This window comes from Anomaloglossus baeobatrachus, chromosome 3 (assembly GCF_048569485.1).
Source record: "Anomaloglossus baeobatrachus isolate aAnoBae1 chromosome 3, aAnoBae1.hap1, whole genome shotgun sequence".
Taxonomy (NCBI): Eukaryota; Metazoa; Chordata; class Amphibia; order Anura; family Aromobatidae; genus Anomaloglossus; species Anomaloglossus baeobatrachus.
In genome coordinates, this window is record NC_134355.1 from 251343476 (window position 1) to 251367958 (window position 24483).

At 47.0% G+C, this 24483-nt stretch overlaps 1 protein-coding gene across 2 annotated transcripts in view; it reads right to left on the minus strand.

The window, feature by feature from the left end:
- The window catches only part of SASH1 (SAM and SH3 domain containing 1), a 243539-nt gene extending 225323 nt beyond the window's left edge, over nt 1–18216 (minus strand). For both annotated transcript variants that reach the window (XM_075339794.1, XM_075339793.1), the window contains exon 1: nt 17845–18216. In XM_075339794.1, the coding sequence (XP_075195909.1) occupies nt 17845–17949 (105 nt within the window). In that variant the 5' untranslated portion in view covers nt 17950–18216. The remainder of the gene's footprint in view (nt 1–17844) is intronic.
- Between the last annotated feature and the right edge of the window lie 6267 nt (nt 18217–24483).

Sequence of the window (24483 nt, forward strand, 5' to 3'; positions counted from 1 at the left end):
AGAAGCGGTTATATACAGGTTACAGGTATGTGTGCTCTATTATGGTTCTGCTTTTAACTTTATCTAGGAGGCCGCATGGCACATGAAATACAGAATGTAGAGTAGGACCCCCCTATTGAGATTTGCCGTGACGTTGGCAGGGGTGGCTCAAAAAATTGATCAATTATTTGCTAAAAATCTCATTTTTTTTTTTTATTGTAGTACAGTTGGAATAAATCTGTGAATTTTCACTTTTTATATGATGCTTGCCAATTTCAGATCGTGCTGGCTCCCCTCTCATTCTAACTTAGAAGGCTATAATTTCATAATCTGAGATAAGACATGTGTTTCAAGATGAAAACCATTCTAGACCACTTTGCAACTAAAGATTTCAGAAAAGTAATTGGAAGAAATACAAGAGTGATATCTCTGGCCTGTAACGCCAAGAAAACATCCTACCAATTTCCTGATGACTGTTTCACAAACAAAATGCACAATTAAGAAGAAACAACTCGTGCTTCCTACTGGAGAACACAATCACTGGAACCTTATTTCCAAAACCGGAATATTGCAGAAGACAAGATTTCAGAAAGGTGGGAGACTTCCATCCTGACCTCAGTGGATGTTTTGGATTAGAAGTCTCTTCACTGTGGTCAACTGAATGATAACAGATGCAGATGAATGAAAGGTTTTTCGCACTGTATATTTTGTGGGCTGACTTAAGGCCCCGTCACACTAAGCAACATCGCTAGCAACATCGCTGCTAACGAACAACTTTTGTGACGTTGCTAGCGATGTTGCTGTGTGTGACATCCAGCAACAACCTGGCCCCTGCTGTGAGGTCGTTAGTTGTTGCTGAATGTCCTGGGCCATTTTTTAGTTGTTGCTGTCCCGCTGTGAAACACAGATCGCTGTGTGTGACAGCGAGACAGCAACAACTAAATGTGCAGGCAGCAGGAGCCGGCTTCTGCGGAGGCTGGTATCCACAGTAAACATCGGGTAACCAAGAAGCCCTGTCCTTGGTTACCCGATATTTACCTTCGATACCAGCCTCCGCCGCTCTCACTGTCAGTGCCGGCTCCTGCTCTGTGCACATGTAGCTAGCTGCAGGACACATCGGGTTAATTAACCCGATGTGTGCTGTAGCTAGGAGAGCAGGGAGCCAGCACTAAGCAGTGTGCGCTGCTCCCTGCTCTGTGCACATTTAGCTGCAGCATACATCGGGTAATTAACCCGATGTGTGCTGTAGCTAGGAGAGCAAGGAGCCAGCGCTCAGTGTGCGCTGCTCCCTGCTCTGTGCACGTGTAGCTCCGTGCGGTGGTAACCAAGGTAAATATCGGGTTGGTTACCGATATTTACCTTAGTTACCAAGCGCATCTTCCACGCTGCACTGGGGGCTTGTCACTGGTTGCTGGTGAGCTCACCAGCAACTCGTGTAGCCACGCTCCAGCGATCCCTGCCAGGTCAGGTTGCTGGTGGGATCGCTGGAGCGTCGCAGTGTGACATCTCACCAGCAACCTCCTAGCAACTTACCAGCGATCCCTATCGTTGTTGGGATCGCTGGTAAGTTGCTTAGTGTGACGGTACCTTTATTCTGAGAGATTATGCAGATGCATGGTTCAAAACCATATGCCTGATGCAGCTGGAAATACTTAGCATACATCTAAAACATATTCAGGCCATCTTACATTGGAATCGCCTTCTAAACGCCAACATAACGAATTGTTACAAAGTTCTACCTTCACAAGACAGCATTGCTGAATTAAGCAAATTAAGGACATTTTGGGAGAAAGGTTACACAGCAAGACCTGCTAAAAACAAAAAAGGTACTTGCATACTCACTTCTAGCCTGTAGTGGCCAACAAGAAATCCACAACTGCTGGTACATAACGAATTTACCAGCTAATAACTATGGAACCATTTATTCCAACTAGCATACAACTGTTTCTGGCGTATTACCCTTCATCAGTACAAGATATGGACTGGCTCTATGGAGATAAGGTTTGGGATGTTCTGATCCAGGACAGGCAGTGAAGTTTGGGGTAGAATGCTGAAATAGATTTAATACCACCCAAAAGGGCTAGCGCTAAATACTTAGAATTAGATATGAAAACAGTAACATGAGAAGATAAAAACTATTAAATCACTTGGTAATTTTGCTGCCATCCCAGTGCCAATTGTTCTTGCCTTTGTTGATGTATTCTGCAGTACTGATGTGCCATGCATAATCATGTGACCGCTGCAGCTAATTATTGCAGTTGTCTAATATAAACTACAGTGATGATATAAAGCGCTGTGGGATAGGATGGTGTTATATGAGCAGGGCATAATAAATAATACATCACATCATAACTGCAGGACAAACAACAAGCTGGCAGGACTGCCTAAGAAGCCATGCTGAAACAATGGTGGAGTTCATGCTTTTAAAGCCACTAAATCAAATATGGACATTATTGTTAAGCAATCTGGAAAAGAATAAGCTTAGTGTTTAGAAAAGACTAGCGAAATTGGTCAGAAAAATATTTTTGTTTAATGTTACATGTGTTTTTACAACATGTTGGGGGCTACTCCTGTCAGGTTCAATGTCTGCAGGTGGTGGTGGATATTTTTTTTTACAATCGCTCAATATTTTCCTTGTCATGACAAACTCATTGGGCCTACTTATGCATAGTACAGTATATACTGTAGTAGTACAGAAGTCCATGACAAACAGACCAAGGAAGAAGGCAGAGCCTTTCACGCATCGTTATAGCTGTCACTTTATCTATTAGCACAGTAATGCTATGTGCACATGTGGATTTTTTTGCGTTTTTCCTTGCTTATTTTAATCGATAAAAGCAAGGAAAAATCATCTCAGCAAAACATGAGAATCCTGACTTGCTGTGCACACGCTGCTTCTTTTTTCCTTGCAGATTTTGTTGACAAAAAAAGAAGCAGCATGTCAATTGTTCTGCGTTTATTTCCTGCGTTTCTATAATCCACTGCAATGCTTTATCACTACAGGGGACTATAGTGCAGCACTTCGCTCACACACCATACATACAGCATGGTGTGTGAGGCTCTCCATAGCTCAGTAACCTGGAGTTGTCATGGTGACAACCCAGAGTTACTATCGCGGCGATCGGGTCCTTGTGATCGCTTTACAGGGACCCGCTTGTCAGGGAGAGCTAAGCGATTTCTCTCCCTGGCATCTGAATGCTGCGATCGCACTGATCGCATAATCCATGGGGTTAAGCTACCGGGAGCTGTGTGGGCATCACTCTAGGAAGTGAGTGGGGTGTCAGCTGTAACATAAGCCAGAGACCCGGTGGCGATCGCAGGGATACAGAGCCTGAACCACCACCGCGATCGCCATGACAAAAAAAGCACCAAGAAAAAGCAGGAGAAAATGCAAGTGAAAAAACGCACAAACTCAATAAAAATGCGCATTTTTTAGCTGCTTTTTTTCTGTCAAAACATGATTTTTTGGGTTCAGAAAATAAGAACGTAAAAAAAAGCAACATAGGCACATAGCCTAACAAAACTCAATATAGGGCATCTGGTAAAAATCTTGGTAACAAAAAAATAGTAATGTAGACAAATGTGTGACCTAGCGCTGCTGATAAATCTCACTGCTTTAAAATTCACACTTTATGGACTCCAGCCGATTTGGAGCCTGCTTAGAGGGGCCAATACTTCTGCAACGAGTGTTCATAGAAACGCCTGAACAGTACAGCAAACACCTGTGGAAGAAGCACAATGCTCATTTCTTCCCAGCCGCACATTGTTCTGTGCAAACAGGTGAAGTGCTCCCGATAGCATATTGTTCTAGAGCGCAGAACGATTACATTAACGATCATTCTGTGCCCATCCAGTCAGTCCACACACCTGTCCAAAAAGGGATCAAAAATGGCCAACAATCAGTTGAATAAAAAACAGGCGACTGGTGGCTGTTTAACGGCTGGGGGTGTTTAATGGAGGGGACAGGGCAGTGTAAATGGGCCCTTTCTAACCATGGTATACACATGAACAAAGAAAGCTACCATCAAAAGTAACTGGAAGATGCCCATAACTTGATGTCTGATCTGTGAAAACAACGTTCAGATTGTCTTCATACCAAGTTATTACTGATCTATTACATTAATCACTTAATGGTTGGCCTCCGGGAAGAACAATTCGACCTACAAGTGCATTAATAGGAAATGACAGCACAATGTACTTTTCAGACAGGTCGCTAAATGACATGTTTAATGAGGGCATTTCTGTGCCACAGTCGCCACTTTACCGCTTTAATAGCCTCTACTGTTTGATTTCTCTATAGCAGCCATGAAAGTTTACATTTAAAACCAGATGCCTGACTCCAGTAAGGACAAACCACTACAATAACTGGACTGTTCACTGTCGGGAATTTCAGAAGACATCTACAGCTTGTTTTTATCTCCTCTGAATGAGTATCTGTATGAGCCCCATGGTAGAATGGATGCTGTCCTTTATGACTACAACAGTCTGGGGATCTCTATATGACCTATGGGCGGACCACCGCTTTCTTTGCAGAATCTGGCACAAGCATGCATTTAACATATACTTTTAGCTAACTCGGATGTCTCGATCAGATATGAGATACACAAGTAGTATAGAATTTAGGGAATTTTATCTCCTCATTATGTGACAAAAGTTAGTGTACAAATCTGAAGTGGCTTCAGAAGGAATTCTATCTGTACAAAACACTGAAGCCATCTGACCGTGCCAGATACTTGCCTTATGATAGAACATCAACATCACCAAATCTGCATATGAGCATATGTCCTCTGGATATGCCATAAATGTCTGATGCATGTCGCACTTCTGCGACCAGCACATACTGTGGGGGGAAAAAAGTATTTGATACAATGACGGATTTTTCAAGTATTCCCACCTACAAAGAATGTAATTTTTACAGTAGGCACACGTCAACTGTGATGGACAGAATAAAAAAAATCCAGAATATCACATTGTATGATTTTTAAATAATTAGTTTGCATTTTACTGCATGAAATACGGTAAGTATTTCCTCACCTACAAACCAGCAAGCATTCTGGCTCTCACAGACCTGTTATTTTTTCTTTAAGAAGCCCTCCTACTCTGCACTCATTACCTGTATTAATTACACCTGTTTAAACCCATAATTACCTGTATCAAAGACACCTGCCCGCACACACAATCACACTCCAACCTCTCCACCATGGCCATGACCAAAGAGCAGTCTACGGACACTAGGGACAAAATTGTAGACCTGCACAAGCTGGGATGTGCTAAGGACAATAGGCAGGCAGCTTGGTGAGAAGGCAACAACTATTGGCACAGTTATTAGAAAATGGAAGAAACAAGATGACTGTCAATATTACTCGATCTTGGACTCCATGCAAAATCTCACCTTGTGGGGTAAGGATGGTTCTGAGAAAAGTCAGGAATCAGCCTAGAACTACATGGGAGAACCTGGTCAACGATCTGAAGAGAGCTGGGACCACAGTCTTAAAGATTACAGTTCGTAACACTACGTCATCATAGATTAAAATCCTGCAGGGCACTTAAGGCGACACTGCTCACACCAGCACATGTCCAGGCCTGTTTTAAGCTTGCTAATTAACATCTGGATGAAGCAGAGGAGGCATGGGAGAAGTCATGTGGTCAGATGAGACAAAAATAGAACTTTTTGGTATTAACTCCGCTCGTCGTGTTTGGATGAATAAGGCTAGTTTCACACTTGCGTTGAATGGCATCCGTTGCATTGCGTTTTGTGACGGATGCAACGAATGCATTGCATATAGTGGCACAAACAACGGATGCAACGGATCGTACAAAACAACGGAATCTGCTTTTTTTTCTTCTTTACAGTTTTACCGGCGGCAGACTATTGTGAACGATCAGCTGATCACCCGGTCGCCGGGTGATAAGCTGATCGCTCACAGCAGCCGGCCGCCGGGTGATTAGCTGATCGCTCACAGCAGCCGGCCGCCGGGTGATCAGCTGATCGTTCGGCTGCCGAGAATGTGTTCGAGGGGTGGAGTGCGGGGTGGGTGGAGCCGAGCGGCGCCATGGCGCTGAAGATATCAGTGCCGCGGGGACTGCATGGCTGGGGACGTGTGTGTGTGTGTGTGTGTGTGTGTGTGTGTGTGTGTGTGTGTGTGTGTGTGTATACATGCGGAGTGCGGGAGGGAGCGGAGCCAAGCGGGGAAGTGTCGGGCTCCCTGCACACGTAGCCAGGGTAAATATCGGGTTACTAAGCAAAGCGCTTTGCTTAGTAACCCGATGTGTACCCTGGTTACGGGTGCAGGGAGCTAGAGAGCATGTGCTGCGAAATACTAAGGATTCCGCTGCTCAAAAAACGTTACATGCTGCGTTCCTTCCTCCTGGCAGAAGCAACGCAGCGTCAGCCAGCGGAAGCAACGCAGATACTTCTGTCACAATTTGTCGTCCATACAAGTCTATGGCAAGCAGCGGAATCTGTTAACGGATTCCGCTGTTTTCCAAAACGGCAGATTGCGACTGAAGCAAAACAACGCAAGTGTGAAACTAGCCTAAGAAAGATGAATACAACCTCAAGAACAATGCGTCCCAACTGTGAAATATGGGGGTTAAAACATCACACTTTAGGGGAGCTTTCTGTAAAGGGGACAGGACAACTGCACTGTATTGAAGGGAGGAAGGATGGAATCATGTATCGCAAGATTTTTGACAACAACCTCCTTACCTTAGTAGGAGCATTGAAGGGTCGTGGCTGGGTCTTCCAGCATGACAATGACCCGAAACACAAAGCCAGTCTCCAGACCTGAACCCAATAGAAAATCTTTTGAAGGAGCTAACACTCAATGTTGTCCATCTATAGCCTCGAAACCTGAAAGATCTGCAGAAGATCTGTATGAAGGATGGGTTAAATCCCTGCTGGAGTGTGTACAAACTTTGTCAAGAACTACAGAAAACGTCTGATCTCTGTAATTGCAAACAAAGGTTTCTGTACCAAAAATTAAGTTATTTTTTTCTATTGTATCAAATACTTATTTTATGTAATAAAATGCAAATTAATGATTTAAAAATCTTACAATGTGATTTTCAGGATTGCTTTTTATTCTGTCACAGTACCTACAATATAACTTACAGACCTCTCCATTATTTTAAGTAGCAAAACTTACAAAATCGGCATAGTATCAAATACTTTTTTCCTCACTACCACAAAAATGGAAATGGACAGTTGGCCACATACTTTTCTGAACTCCCACAGAAAAGAATAGAAAGAGCTATCATGCACCTCTATTCCTGCTGGTGCAAGTCAGGACCGCAGAAATGTCCAAGATGAAAATACCCCATTTGCAGAGACTACAGTGACTTTGTTAAATAACAAACCCCACTGTACTCACCTTTTCCAGGCCCACGGGTGACTGTTTTCTGCTGCTATTGATGTCTGGCACTGGTTGCGGTGCTAACATGTTAACAGTACTGTAGTCAGTGAGCTCAGTGGCTCTGCTAGTGTGGATGGACAACCACCTTCAGAGGTGCAGAGCTCAATAAATGGTTGCTACCCTATCAAAGTGACTGTAGTCAATGCCAGACACGGGAGGAGCATTAGAGACTCACCGGTGGTCTCGGGGATGGAGAGTCCAGCATAGTGTTGTGTTTTTTTTTTTTTTAAACAAACTGCAACCTGTGTGGAAAATTGTCTAAAAGGGGTCCCAACCCCTTAAGCCCTCATGCCCATTTTATAGTTTGATAGCTTTAATTCGACCAACAGCTATTTCTCCTGACTTCTCCATACACAGGTTTGCTCAGTCGAAAGCTTCTGTAATTTGTAGGATAAAGTTGCTGCAAGACTCCTTTGAAAGCAGCCATCTCTATAAAGGACAATAGCTAAAATTCAGCAAGCTGTATCCTCATCAGGTAATGTCTGGGGAGATTAGAGCTCCACATTCATCTTAGGCCTCTGCCACATTCATGTGAAAATCACGCACGTGCCGAGAGACACGTATTTCCCCTGCGTGTTGCGTGCAGGTAAGTACGTGTCTCTGGTACGTGCGGGCCACGTGTGTTCTACGTGTGCTATCCGCGATAGCACACGTAGAACCGGTAATTATCATACTCACCTGGTCCTTCCTGATGTCCGCGCTGCTGTCCGTGGTGCTGATCCTCGGTCTCCAGCCCTCCCGTCTCCCCGCTGCTGCTGCTGCCAGGCAGTGAAGTGAATATTCAATGAGATTAATGAGCGGCGGTCGGCAGCAAGAGGCAGCAGCGGCAGAGACAGGAGGGCAGGAGAAGGTGAGTTAATGTTTTTTTTTTTTCACTGACACGTGTGTTTTCTCCGGCGTGTGTCACACGGGACCGCATCCACACAACACCCGTGTAGTACGGGTGCGGGCCGTGTGACACCCGTGCTGCCGGAGAAAAAACGGACATGTCAGCGCTTTGAAAAACGCACACGTACAAACGCACACGGACACACGTTCCATGTGGTTTTACGTGTGTGTGCCTGCTACCATAGGATAGCATTGCTGTACGTGTCTCCGTGCCGCCGGTACGTGTAAAAAATGACAAACACGTGCCGGCGGCACGGATGTGTGTCGCAGGCCTTAGACTGTTAGCTGGAAACTGTCTCCTCAGCACTGGGAATGGTATCACAGCTCATTACCAAAATAATTTGTTCTCGTTAATGTGCACATGTATAATTGTTGTTAATGAGATCAACCACCGATTTCATAAACTTATCTGGCTACGGGGCTGAGCCCTTTTTCAATTTGGGCAGATCAACAACGGACGTGATTCAGATACCTGCTCTTTGAGATATCAAAGTGTCCTTTTGGCATTCATCTCATGTAATGATTCAATACCTATTTTTTTTAAAGGGAACAAAGTAGTTTTACTATTATAAGCCACACAAAAAAAAAAAAAAAAAAATGGTATGAAATTCAATAGTGTGGTCACCATGTGGATGAGGAAGGTTTACATTTCAGAACGTCAGGAACATTAAAGCTGGTTAATCATTTCACATTTTTATGCATTACTATACATGTGTTCTCATTCTTAATTATTCTGTATGAACATTCAGTTGTAATCCCATGTATTTCAGAAAAGTCTCATGCATCACACGGAGCACTCCGCACAAATTTGGCTCGGCCTTCCACCCAACCAAAGAAACAAACCATGTCCGAGGCACAAGAGAAACAGTAAAACTTCCAACAAACTAAATGAAAAATATAGTAGCAAAACATATTAGCGACATTTTGGCCATATGGCCTTAATCAAGAGAGCAGAATAAAAAGCGATAGATACAGACAAGCACATGTGGCAGCTATTTAAACATTATGGTCACACATTATGGCCGTCAGTAGCTGCCACATGTGCTTGTCTGGATTTATTGCTTTTTATATTTGTCTCGCTTGATAAAGGCCACATGGCCGAAACATCACTACATTGTTAGACTACCATTTTTGCCTTTTAATCTGATGGAATGAATACAAGATGATCTTTCTCTGGTCCCTTGGACTTGGTCAGTTGTAGACAGCAATGAATGATCACTTGCGGCTGATTGTGTGAATCTGTCCTAAAAGCATAAAACAATTTACACACTGGTCGCAGGTTTCAGGAACCGAACTTGACAGCCTCATATGTCAGGGGACTCGTGGCCGGCCTGCACCGCCATCAGTACTCGGACACACAGAACAACAATCATTTCCAATGATGCAAATCATAGCAATGATCAATAAATGTGGAGGAGCCTTTAGCTGATTTGTTATTCATCTGGGTGAGACCCAAAATAGCATAACGCTACAATAAAGTGACAGTTTACCAAGATTCACTGGCAGGAGTACCAAGAATGTACAGTTTGGCGATATAACTGAAAAAAGGCAATATGAGACCTAGCATAAAAAAAATGTGTGGCTACATTGCTCTTACTGATATACTAGCATTGTCTAAAAGGGTTAATCCTAAAGAATTGGTTTACCTTAAAGGCGGCGGGATCTAGCGATATATCACGGGGTCACGGATTCCGTGCCGCACATCTGGCATAGTTAGCGACGTTGTTGCGTGTGACAGCAATGAACGACCGTTAACGATGGAAAATACTCACCTTATCGTCCATCGTTGACACGTCATTCATTTTCATAAAATCCTTGATTGTTGAGGACGCAGGCTGCTAGTCGTTCCCGAGGCAGCACACATCGCTACGTGTGACACCTCGGGAATGACAAACTACAGCTTACCTGCGGCCGCCGGCAATGCGGAAGGAAGGAGGTGGGCGGAATGTTATGGCCGCTCATCTCTGCCCCTCTGCTTCTATTGGGCGGCCGCTTAGTGACGCCGCACGAACCGCCCCTTTAGAAAGGAAGCGGTTCGCCGGCAACAGCGACGTCACTAGGCAGGTAAGTACATGTGACGGCTCCAAACGATTTTGTGCGCCACGGGCGATTTGCCCGTGAAGCACAACTGATGGGGGCGAGTGCTTTTACCAGCGATATCGTTAGCGATATCGCTGCATGTAACACCCCTTTACAGTTTGGGGAAACAGATGCGTAGGATAAACATCTAGGTCCATGAAGTTCTCCAGTTCTCCACCAGATATAACTATAAATCTATAAACACAATGCCATTTGTAGTGAGAATAGCATCCAGCCTTTTTTTTTTATAGGGTTTGCCATTACTACTTTTTGTGGTAGGGCACTGTATAGTCTGACCGCTTTAACTGTAAAGATCCCTTTCCTATTTACAAGCCAGAATAGTATTTTCTTCACATGTAATGTGAGTGACCACTGTTCCTTAGGAAGGAATAAGGCATGTGCCAGTCCGCTGTATTGCCCACACATGTACCATGTTTCCTCAAAAATAAGCCCTACCCCGAAAATAAACCTTAACAGGAATATTGGGCCTTTTCGGAGTAAAGGCCGCTTTACACGCTGCGACATCGCTAGCGATGTCGCTAGTGTTCGCACTCGCCCCCGTCATTCGTGCATCACAGGCAAATCGCTGCCCGTGACGGACAATATCGGTACTACGCGTCACACGCACATACCTTCCTAAAGATGTCGCTGTGGCTTGCTAACAACCTCTTTTCTAAGGGGGAGGTTTGTGCGGCGTCACAGCGACGTCACACAGTGGCCCACCAATAGAAGCGGAGGGGCGGAGAGCAGCCACATTATCAACACTCCCACCTCGTTGCCGGAGGACGCAGGAACACTGTTGTTCGTCGTTCCCAGGGTGTCACACGTAGCAATGTGTGCTGCCTCAGGAATGTCGAACAACCTGAGTCCCAGAAGTTCAACGACATTTGGAAAATGACGTGTCTACGATATTTGAGGTGAGATTGTTAGCAGTCGCTCGTAACGACATCGCTAACGAGGCCGGATGTGCGTCAAGAATTCTGTGACCCCAGCGATCTCTCATTGCGTGTAAAGCGGCCTTAAGGCTTAAATATAAGCGCCACCCTCAAAATAAGCCCTAGTTGCGGTTCAATAATGAAGTGTCCATGCAGCAAAAAAAAAAAAAAAGTTAAATACTGCAGGACACTTCATTATCATTATAGAAAGCAGACACCCCCAAAATTGAGAAGAAAGAAGATATGAGACCCTGAAATCATACTCACCAGACCCTTAACAGGCGTACCTGTGGTGGAATGCACACCCCCCCGGTGATACCGTACTGCTCCGGGGACCTGCGGTAGAACGCATGGATGACCTGCAGTGGAACACATTGATGCGTTTCACTGCAGGTCAACGCACTCCACTGCTCTGTGTCCTAGGTCCCCCTGCCGGCCGTAAGCATTATGGTATTACTGGATGTATTGTGCGCGATCTGAGTATGTGTGTGTGTGTGTGTGAGTGTGTGTATGATCTGAAGTATGTGTGAGTGCCAGACGAAAGTAGGGGACGACCACTGTCGCACGCCTTCTGAGAGTCCCGCCAAGGATTGCAGGAGGACCTAGGAGTGATGCAGACGTACAGGGAAAACATGGTATTTACACATATACATAAGGAGTCATTTTTCTAAGCTAAAGAAGCCCAACCTTTCTCACTTCTCAATATAGGAGACACCTTGCGTCCCTTGTATCACTAAGCAGTCTAGATAGATAGAATCACACGTGTGATTCTACATAGCTTTTCATGCCAAAAGCAAATCTCATGGCAGTCCACATCCCAAACATATAAATGGGGTTTCTGCACACAGATTTTCCTGTGTTGTGGGAAAAAAGATTTGCTGCAGAAATTAGCAGTGAGCTTCTTATTTTATCTACTTCCGCATGTGAAAATCAAGGAATAGCTCTATTAAAACATTTCTGGTGCTAGTTTTTGTGCGGATCCACTGCACATACACGGCAGAGATCTGAGTATTAAGGGTGCTTTACACGCTGCGACATAGCTACCGATATATTGTCGGGGTCACGTAGTTAGTGACGCACATCCGGCGCCGGTAGCGACATCGCAGTGTGTGACACCAAGGAGCAACGATCAACGACTCCTTTCCTTAAGATCGCTGCTGCCACAGGTACAATGTTGTTCATCGCTCCTGCGGCATCACACATCGCTATGTGTGACACCGCAGGAACGACGAACATCTCCTTACCTGCGTCCACCGGCAATGAGGAAGGAAGAAGGTGGGCGGGATGTTACATCCCGCTCATCTCCGCTTCTATTGGCCGGCCGCTTAGTGACGCCGCAGTGACGTCGCTATGACGCCGAACACACCTCCCCTTCAAGGGAGGGATTGTTCGGCGGTCACAGCGACGTCGCTGACAAGGTATGCTCGTGTGACGCTGCCGTAGCGATAATGTTCGCTGCGGCGAGCACCAAATGTTGCACGAACAACGGGGGCGGGTGCTATCGCGCTCGACATCGCTAGCAATCGCTAGCGATGTCACAGAGTGTAAAGCACCCTTTAGAAAGTAGTGCAAAAATAACCATCCAAAACGTATATGGAGTGTGTGGTGTTTGAAACTTAGAAAATGTGTAAACTCACAAAAATGCCAAAATTCGGAGCAGACACCTCCAGTATTGGTGCATACAGTAAATTGGTATACACACTGGCACTGTCAACACTTGTAAATGAGCCAGAGTGATGCTGGGTGGAGATTCATACACGCTGGAAAACATCCTCCAGGCACACGACAAGTACGACCATATAAGCACCGGCAGCCCTGGAGCATCGTTACTACTCACAGCAGAGGCAATCCTTCCGGCATCTGGTCACTGACCCCTGATGGCACCCAGTTTACAGTTCACACAGTGATGTGACTAAGCTGGCCATCCTCCACACATAGGCGGCCTTCTTCAGGAGTCCCTGCTAATAGAGAGTCTTCAGTGTGTGCACGTTTCATTTTTAGGGTATATACGCATGCTGCAGAGATTTTCTGCATCAAAAAAATGCACCTTTTGACCCAAAAAATGCATGCGTCTTTAGTGCGTTTTTGGTGCTTTTTACCACGCATTTTTTTAGAAAATTCAATGGCTGGAAGGGCTAAAGAAATGTAGGAAAACAGACCAACAATTGACATACTGCTTCTTTCTGCACCAAAAAGTGCAAGGAAAAAGAAGCAATCTGCACATAGCTTTTCTGATTTCTCAAACACTTTGCAGGGATAAGGATAGACATGCAGATTCCAGACGTCACCGCTCATCACTCTGATACACTGACTATCACAGTGACTGATAACATTTGCCAGGTATCAAAGTGATGAGCGTTGACGTTTTTGAAGTCACCGCTCATCAGAGTAGCTGAATCTCATGGAGCTCGGCGTGAGCCAAGAGAAACTGCAGCTCAAATCTAAGGCTGCTTTCACACTACTTTTTTTAGCATGTGTCATGAACTTTTTTTGCTGCAAAAGCGGATCCTGTTTTTGCAAAGAAAAACGCATGCAAACGCATGTGTTATTTTGCAGGATCCTGTCACTAAGTTTATGGGCGGGCATTGGAGTCATGTGATCGGGAGTGAAGGGAACTGAACGTGAAAGACTGGGAGCCGACATCTGAGGAGGCTCGTAACCAAGGTAAACATCGGGTAATTTGCTTGGATACCCGATGTTTACCTTGGTTACAAGCATCTGCAGCTGCTAGGAGCCAGCTGCCTACTCCCTGCACACGTAACCAAGGTAAACATCGGGTATCTAAGTCCACGGTTACCCGATATTTACCTTGGTTAAAGTGTCCTCCGCTCTCAGGCGGGGGAGAGAGGGAGGGGGAGAGAGACTGATCACCCGAGGCTGGTTTTGGGCATGCTCAGTAGAGCAAGCAGGATCCTGTCTATCAGCATGCCAGCGTTCGCATGCGTTTGCGTGCCGTTTAGTCAGGATCCAGCAATTTGCAGTATTTGGACGCAGCTCAAAAACGCTACAAGTAGCGTTTTTGAAAAATGTTTAAAAACTGCAACTCACTGGATCCTCACTAACGCACGCAAACGCAGGTTAACGCATGTTGACGCGAGTCCATTGCAAATGCATTGAAATGAAAACGTATTTGCACTGGATCCTTTTGTGTTAAAAAAACGTTCATATCAAGAGAAAGAAAGAATTGCTGTATATAGGGATCAACCAATAAGATTTTGTTCAAATCATCAAAAATGTATTTAAGGCTGCTTCACACTACGTCTTTAACATGCGTCCTCAACGTTTTTTTGCTGCAAAAGCGGATCCTGCTTTTACAGCAAAAAACGCATGCAAACGCATGTGTTACTTTGCAGGATCCTGTCACTGGATGTTATGGGGCGGGCATTGGAGTCATGTGATCGGGAGTGAGGGGAACTAAACGTGCCAGACTGGGAGCCGGCATCTGACAGCTGCGAGGCTCGTAACCAAGGTAAACATCGGGTATACTTGCTTGGATACCCGATATTTACTTTGATTACAAGCGTCTGCAGCTGCTAGGAGCCGGCTGCCTGCACACGTTACCAACGTAAACATCGGGTAACTAAGATAAGTGGTTACCCGATGTTTACCTTGGTTACGAGTGTCCGCAGCTCTCAGGTGGGGGAGGGGGAGAGACAGAGAGAGAGGTAGGAGAGAGATAGACTGATCACGGGGCTGGCTTCTGTGCATGCTCAGTAGAGCAAGCAGGATCCTGCCTATCAGCATGCCAGCGTTCACATGTGTTTGCGTGCTGTTTAGTCAGGATCCAGCAATTTGCAGAAGTTGGACGCAGCTCAAAAACGCTACAAGTTGCGTTTTTGAAAGATGTTAAAAAACTGCAAGTCGCTGGATCCTCACTATAACGCACGCAAATGCAGGTGAACGCATGTTAACGCGAGTCCACTGCAAATGCATAGAAATGAAAACGCATTTGCACTGGATCCGTTTCTGCGTTAAAAAACGTTCAGGACGCATGTTAAAAAAATGTAGTGTGAAAGCAGCCTAATTGGCACAAATTTTATACACACAAAAATATCCACATAGAACAGTGAAAAATAGCAAATAAGAACATCTAAAAACAGTCAACGAACACCCCAATACATAGTTCCATGTTAGGAACCCAGCACCATGATCCTGAATAAAATTCCACTAGCTGTACAAATCAATAATATTCACAGGCATAAATGCAGGACCTGTGTGCAAATTTTCACTGCAAACCCTATGCCATATAGTACTCTAGAGAATTGTACCCCATCTGGCACCACCACCAATAAATACAATATAATAAGTACAAAATACTAGAAAAAGAAGGGGATGAAGATAACCTTATAATGAGGAAATCAATACACCCAGTTCAATAGTTAAACCAGGTAAGTCACAGACTATCCAGAAAGTCATCACCAAGATGTATTACCCCTTGCTAGAAGTCTCAAGTTTAAGATGGTGTGAGGCCTCAGGATCGGTGCAAGTATGGGGTGTTGCACCATACTTTCCTATAAAAAAAAACGTTCATGACGCATGTTACAAAAACGTAGTGTAAAAGCAGCCTGAGTCTTTTTTTGAGCCTCGTTCTGAGGCTCCATGGCCTTTGATCTATGTAATCGAAGAACTACACAGCTGACATCAACCCCAGCTACCAATACCCCGATTGCCACCACACCAGGGCAATCAGGAAGAGGCGAAGCACGCCAGAATTAGCGCATCTAATGTGTTGGGCCACTTCTGGAGTAACTGCGAGCTGCTATTTTTAGGCAGGGAAGGACCTAAACCATGGACTTTTCTAGCCTGAATGCCAGCCCCCAACTGTCTGCTTTACCTTTGCTGGTTATCAAAAAAAGAGGGGACGTGATTTTTTAAAATGTTTTTTTTTTTTTATTATAAAAAGCTGCCCAATAACCTTCACAGGGTGCAATTTTATTTTATGACGGGGGATTGTGCAATTATATGTCTAGCAATATTAATTACTATAGCATTCGTTGGTGTCTAAAAATGCAGGAAATCCAGGTGAAAAACACTTTCAAACTACATTCAATAATACATCGAAAACACGGCAAAAACTTGCATTATTTCCCTTCATTTTTCCTGCCAAGAGATGCAGAAGTTTCTGCATTCAAACACTCAGTGTACATATACCCTATACTCCCATGAAAAAAGTATACAAAAAACAATAATGCTATGTCATATTGCTAATATGAAACCCTAAGACCCAGAACTTTACACAGAATATATACCGTACGTGGACACTAGTCCATGCAGCTGAGAACAGGCAGAAAGGCACAGCTGGGACCATATATCAGTGCCATATTTTGTAGAGAGTGATAAACAGTAAAGCAAGTCATTCTACAGATAAACACTGGGATAACTGTGCCACACAGACAATACTGCCACACGGTGTAGCCACAGCACACAGCAAAGCGACTGTGATAACACCAAGCCCATAGGTCACACAGACCTGATCAGCAATCCCCAAATTTTCAGTATATTCACCTATATCAAGGGTACACATTTCAGCACTCTGTGCCCCTGATCATGTGGGCATAGCAAGGCACACATTGCACCCTGTGCCCCTGATGAGGTGAGTAGAGCAGTGCACACATTACAGCACCCTGTGCCCCTCATCAGGTGGGTAGTGCAGGGCACACATTACAGCACCCTGTGCTCCTCATCAGGTGGGTAGAGCAGGGCACACATTACAGCACCCTGTGCCCCAGATCAGGTGGATAGAGCAGGGCACACATTACAGCACCCTGTGCCCCAGATCAGGTGGATAGAGCAGGGCACACATTACAGCACCCTGTGCCCCTGATCAGGTGGATAGAGCAGGGCACACATTACAGCACCCTGTGCCCCAGATCAGGTGGATAGAGCAGGGCACACATTACAGCACCCTGTGCCCCTGATCAGGTGGATAGAGCAGGGCACACATTACAGCACCCTGTGCCCCAGATCAGGTGGATAGAGCAGGGCACACATTACAGCACCCTGTGCCCCTGATCAGGTGGATGGAGCAGGGCACACATTACAGCACCCTGTACCCCTGATCAGGAAGGTAGAGCAGGGTACATATTACAGCACCCTGTGCCCCTGATCAGGTGGATGGAGCAGGGCACACATTACAGCACCCTGTGCCCCTGATAAGGTGGGTAGAGCAGGGCACACATTACAGCACCCTGTGCCCCTGATCAGGTGGATGGAGCAGGGCACACATTACAGCACCCTGTGCTCCAGATCAGGTCGGTAGAGCAGGGCACACATTACAGCACCCTGTGCCCCTGATCAGGTGGATGGAGCAGGGCACACATTACAGCACCCTGTGCTCCAGATCAGGTGGGTAGTGAAGGGCACATATTACAGCACCCTGTGCCCTTGATCAGATGGGTAGAGCAGGGCACACATTACAGCACCCTGTGCCCCTGATCAGCAGGGTGAACCAGTCAATCAGCAGCTCCACAATCTATGTGCTTATCGATTAGTATGTCCTAGGATGGAAACCTCCTGGGGGTCATTATTCCGGCCCCTCCCCCACTCACCAGCATTCCCATCACCTCTGTCCAGAGATCGGAGAAGGCGTCAGACACGATGCCCTCAGCCTGCGGTTCCGCACTGCTGCTGGCTTCTGCCTGTTCCCCGTCCATTGTGGTGCAGCCAGCGGTGCTTCAGGACGTGTCAGTGCCCTCTGCTCCTCACTAGTAACATTTCCGAGGTGGGGGAGGCACTGCAGTCCTCAGCATGCCCCCATGTGCCCGCTGTACCATGGTGCCTGCGTGTGCCCGGCCAGCGGAGACTGCTTCTAACTCCAAACTACTTGTCGGGCGCCAGGACTAGTCCACAGAGTTTCAGCAGGGGGAGACAGCAGACGAAGTGGTGTCCCCGGCTGTTCAGTGAGACTTGTGTGCTCGCAGTGTCTGTGCCTCGGAATGTGCACGCCTCCCCCTCCCGACCAGAGTGTGCTCTCCCGTGTTCACGCGACTGTGGGGAACACTACAGAGAGTGACAGCTCCAGTCTGCTCTGCTGAAGATAAGGGCGGCATACGGCTTCACTACTGCAAATCTCGCCCCACTTCACTACTGCAAATCTCGCCCCACAGCAAAGTCTCTCATCCCCACAGCAAAGTCTCTCATCCCCACAGAAAAGTCTCTCATCCCCACAGAAAAGTCTCTCTCATCCCCACAGAAAAGTCTCTCTCATCCCCACAGCAAAGTCTCATCGCCACAGAAAAGTCTCTCTCATCCCCACAGAAAAGTCTCTCTCATCCCCACAGAAAAGTCTCTCTCATCCCCACAGCAAAGTCTCTCTCATCCCCACAGCAAAGTCTCATCGCCACAGAAAAGTCTCTCTCATCGCCACAGAAAAGTCTCTCTCATCCCCACAGCAAAGTCTCTCTCATCCCCACAGAAAAGTCTCTCTCATCCCCACAGCAAAGTCTCTCTCATCCCCACAGAAAAGTCTCTCTCATCCCCACAGCAAAGTCTCTCTCATCCCCACAGCAAAGTCTCATCGCCACAGCAAAGTCTCTCTCATCCCCACAGCAAAGTCTCTCTCATCCCCACAGCAAAGTCTCATCGCCACAGAAAAGTCTCTCTCATCCCCACAGCAAAGTCTCTCTCATCCCCACAGCAAAGTCTCATCGCCACAGAAAAGTCTCTCTCATCCCCACAGAAAAGTCTCTCTCATCCCCACAGAAAAGTCTCTCTCATCCCCACAGAAAAGTCTCTCTCATCCCCACAGAAAAGTCTCTCTCATCCCCACAGCAAAGTCTCTCTCATCCCCACAGCAAAGTCTCATCGCCACAGAAAAGTCTCTCTCATCCCCACAGAAAAGTCTCTCTCATCCCCACAGAAAAGTCTCATCGCCACAGAAAAGTCTCTCTCATCCCCACAGCAAAGTCTCTCTCATCCCCACAGAAAAGTCTCATCGCCACAGCAAAGTCTCTCTCATCCCCACAGCAAAGTCTCTATCATCCCCACAGCAAAGTCTCTCTCATCCCCACAGAAAAGTCTCTCTCATCGCCACAGCAAAGTCTCTCTCATCGCCACAGCAAAGTCTCTCTCATCCCCACAGCAAAGTCTCTCTCATCCCCACAGCAAAGTCTCTCTCATCCCCACAGAAAAGTCTCTCTCATCCCCACAGCAAAGTCTCTCTCATCGCCACAGAAAAGTCTCTCTCATCCCCACAGCAAAGTCTCATCGCCACAGAAAAGTCTCTCTCATCCCCACAGCAAAGTCTCTCTCATCCCCACAGAAAAGTCTCATCGCCACAGCAAAGTCTCTCTCATCCCCACAGCAAAGTCTCTCTCATCCCCACAGCAAAGTCTCTCTCATCCCCACAGCAAAGTCTCTCTCATCCCCACAGCAAAGTCTCTCTCATCCCCACAGCAAAGTCTCATCGCCACAGAAAAGTCTCTCTCATCCCCACAGCAAAGTCTCTCTCATCCCCACAGCAAAGTCTCATCGCCACAGAAAAGTCTCTCTCATCCCCACAGCAAAGTCTCTCTCATCCCCACAGAAAAGTCTCATCGCCACAGCAAAGTCTCTCTCATCCCCACAGCAAAGTCTCTATCATCCCCACAGCAAAGTCTCTCTCATCCCCACAGAAAAGTCTCTCTCATCGCCACAGCAAAGTCTCTCTCATCGCCACAGCAAAGTCTCTCTCATCCCCACAGCAAAGTCTCTCTCATCCCCACAGCAAAGTCTCTCTCATCCCCACAGAAAAGTCTCTCTCATCCCCACAGCAAAGTCTCTCTCATCCCCACAGCAAAGTCTCATCGCCACAGAAAAGTCTCTCTCATCCCCACAGCAAAGTCTCTCTCATCCCCACAGCAAAGTCTCATCGCCACAGAAAAGTCTCTCTCATCCCCACAGAAAAGTCTCTCTCATCCCCACAGAAAAGTCTCTCTCATCCCCACAGAAAAGTCTCTCTCATCCCCACAGAAAAGTCTCTCTCATCCCCACAGCAAAGTCTCTCTCATCCCCACAGCAAAGTCTCATCGCCACAGCAAAGTCTCTCTCATCCCCACAGCAAAGTCTCTCTCATCCCCACAGCAAAGTCTCATCGCCACAGAAAAGTCTCTCTCATCCCCACAGCAAAGTCTCTCTCATCCCCACAGCAAAGTCTCATCGCCACAGAAAAGTCTCTCTCATCCCCACAGAAAAGTCTCTCTCATCCCCACAGAAAAGTCTCTCTCATCCCCACAGAAAAGTCTCTCTCATCCCCACAGAAAAGTCTCTCTCATCCCCACAGCAAAGTCTCATCGCCACAGAAAAGTCTCTCTCATCGCCACAGAAAAGTCTCTCTCATCCCCACAGCAAAGTCTCTCTCATCCCCACAGCAAAGTCTCTCTCATCCCCACAGCAAAGTCTCTCTCATCCCCACAGCAAAGTCTCATCGCCACAGCAAAGTCTCTCTCATCCCCACAGCAAAGTCTCTCTCATCCCCACAGCAAAGTCTCTCTCATCCCCACAGCAAAGTCTCATCGCCACAGAAAAGTCTCTCTCATCCCCACAGCAAAGTCTCTCTCATCCCCACAGCAAAGTCTCATCGCCACAGAAAAGTCTCTCTCATCCCCACAGAAAAGCCTCTCTCATCCCCACAGAAAAGTCTCTCTCATCCCCACAGAAAAGTCTCTCTCATCCCCACAGAAAAGTCTCTCTCATCCCCACAGCAAAGTCTCTCTCATCCCCACAGCAAAGTCTCATCGCCACAGAAAAGTCTCTCTCATCGCCACAGAAAAGTCTCTCTCATCCCCACAGCAAAGTCTCTCTCATCCCCACAGAAAAGTCTCTCTCATCCCCACAGCAAAGTCTCTCTCATCCCCACAGCAAAGTCTCTCTCATCCCCACAGAAAAGTCTCTCTCATCCCCACAGCAAAGTCTCTCTCATCCCCACAGCAAAGTCTCATCGCCACAGCAAAGTCTCTCTCATCCCCACAGCAAAGTCTCTCTCATCCCCACAGCAAAGTCTCATCGCCACAGAAAAGTCTCTCTCATCCCCACAGCAAAGTCTCTCTCATCCCCACAGCAAAGTCTCATCGCCACAGCAAAGTCTCTCTCATCCCCACAGCAAAGTCTCATCGCCACAGAAAAGTCTCTCTCATCCCCACAGAAAAGTCTCTCTCATCCCCACAGAAAAGTCTCTCTCATCCCCACAGAAAAGTCTCTCTCATCCCCACAGCAAAGTCTCTCTCATCCCCACAGCAAAGTCTCTCTCATCCCCACAGCAAAGTCTCATCGCCACAGAAAAGTCTCTCTCATCGCCACAGAAAAGTCTCTCTCATCCCCACAGCAAAGTCTCTCTCATCCCCACAGAAAAGTCTCTCTCATCCCCACAGCAAAGTCTCTCTCATCCCCACAGAAAAGTCTCTCTCATCCCCACAGCAAAGTCTCTCTCATCCCCACAGCAAAGTCTCATCGCCACAGCAAAGTCTCTCTCATCCCCACAGCAAAGTCTCTCTCATCCCCACAGCAAAGTCTCATCGCCACAGAAAAGTCTCTCTCATCCCCACAGCAAAGTCTCTCTCATCCCCACAGCAAAGTCTCATCGCCACAGAAAAGTCTCTCTCATCCCCACAGAAAAGTCTCTCTCATCCCCACAGAAAAGTCTCTCTCATCCCCACAGAAAAGTCTCTCTCATCCCCACAGAAAAGTCTCTCTCATCCCCACAGCAAAGTCTCTCTCATCCCCACAGCAAAGTCTCATCGCCACAGAAAAGTCTCTCTCATCGCCACAGAAAAGTCTCTCTCATCCCCACAGCAAAGTCTCTCTCATCCCCACAGAAAAGTCTCTCTCATCCCCACAGCAAAGTCTCTCTCATCCCCACAGCAAAGTCTCTCTCATCCCCACAGCAAAGTCTCATCGCCACAGCAAAGTCTCTCTCATCCCCACAGCAAAGTCTCTCTCATCCCCACAGCAAAGTCTCATCGCCACAGAAAAGTCTCTCTCATCCCCACAGAAAAGTCTCTCTCATCCCCACAGAAAAGTCTCTCTCATCCCCACAGCAAAGTCTCTCTCATCCCCACAGCAAAGTCTCATCGCCACAGAAAAGTCTCTCTCATCGCCACAGAAAAGTCTCTCTCATCCCCACAGCAAAGTCTCTCTCATCCCCACAGCAAAGTCTCTCTCATCCCCACAGAAAAGTCTCTCTCATCCCCACAGCAAAGTCTCTCTCATCCCCACAGCAAAGTCTCATCGCCACAGCAAAGTCTCTCTCATCCCCACAGCAAAGTCTCTCTCATCCCCACAGCAAAGTCTCATCGCCACAGCAAAGTCTCTCTCATCCCCACAGCAAAGTCTCTCTCATCCCCACAGCAAAGTCTCATCGCCACAGCAAAGTCTCTCTCATCCCCACAGCAAAGTCTCTCTCATCCCCACAGCAAAGTCTCATCGCCACAGAAAAGTCTCTCTCATCGCCACAGAAAAGTCTCTCTCATCCCCACAGCAAAGTCTCTCTCATCCCCACAGCAAAGTCTCTCTCATCCCCACAGAAAAGTCTCTCTCATCCCCACAGCAAAGTCTCTCTCATCCCCACAGCAAAGTCTCATCGCCACAGCAAAGTCTCTCTCATCCCCACAGCAAAGTCTCTCTCATCCCCACAGCAAAGTCTCATCGCCACAGCAAAGTCTCTCTCATCCCCACAGCAAAGTCTCTCTCATCCCCACAGCAAAGTCTCATCGCCACAGCAAAGTCTCTCTCATCCCCACAGCAAAGTCTCTCTCATCCCCACAGCAAAGTCTCATCGCCACAGAAAAGTCTCTCTCATCCCCACAGCAAAGTCTCTCTCATCCCCACAGCAAAGTCTCATCGCCACAGAAAAGTCTCTCTCATCCCCACAGAAAAGTCTCTCTCATCCCCACAGAAAAGTCTCTCTCATCCCCACAGAAAAGTCTCTCTCATCCCCACAGAAAAGTCTCTCTCATCCCCACAGCAAAGTCTCTCTCATCCCCACAGCAAAGTCTCATCGCCACAGAAAAGTCTCTCTCATCGCCACAGAAAAGTCTCTCTCATCCCCACAGCAAAGTCTCTCTCATCCCCACAGAAAAGTCTCTCTCATCCCCACAGCAAAGTCTCTCTCATCCCCACAGCAAAGTCTCTCTCATCCCCACAGCAAAGTCTCATCGCCACAGCAAAGTCTCTCTCATCCCCACAGCAAAGTCTCTCTCATCCCCACAGCAAAGTCTCTCTCATCCCCACAGCAAAGTCTCATCGCCACAGAAAAGTCTCTCTCATCCCCACAGCAAAGTCTCTCTCATCCCCACAGCAAAGTCTCATCGCCACAGAAAAGCCTCTCTCATCCCCACAGAAAAGTCTCTCTCATCCCCACAGAAAAGTCTCTCTCATCCCCACAGAAAAGTCTCTCTCATCCCCACAGCAAAGTCTCTCTCATCCCCACAGCAAAGTCTCATCGCCACAGAAAAGTCTCTCTCATCGCCACAGAAAAGTCTCTCTCATCCCCACAGCAAAGTCTCTCTCATCCCCACAGAAAAGTCTCTCTCATCCCCACAGCAAAGTCTCTCTCATCCCCACAGCAAAGTCTCTCTCATCCCCACAGAAAAGTCTCTCTCATCCCCACAGAAAAGTCTCTCTCATCCCCACAGCAAAGTCTCTCTCATCCCCACAGCAAAGTCTCATCGCCACAGCAAAGTCTCTCTCATCCCCACAGCAAAGTCTCTCTCATCCCCACAGCAAAGTCTCATCGCCACAGAAAAGTCTCTCTCATCCCCACAGCAAAGTCTCTCTCATCCCCACAGCAAAGTCTCATCGCCACAGCAAAGTCTCTCTCATCCCCACAGCAAAGTCTCATCGCCACAGAAAAGTCTCTCTCATCCCCACAGAAAAGTCTCTCTCATCCCCACAGAAAAGTCTCTCTCATCCCCACAGAAAAGTCTCTCTCATCCCCACAGAAAAGTCTCTCTCATCCCCACAGAAAAGTCTCTCTCATCCCCACAGCAAAGTCTCTCTCATCCCCACAGCAAAGTCTCATCGCCACAGAAAAGTCTCTCTCATCGCCACAGAAAAGTCTCTCTCATCCCCACAGCAAAGTCTCTCTCATCCCCACAGAAAAGTCTCTCTCATCCCCACAGCAAAGTCTCTCTCATCCCCACAGAAAAGTCTCTCTCATCCCCACAGCAAAGTCTCTCTCATCCCCACAGCAAAGTCTCATCGCCACAGCAAAG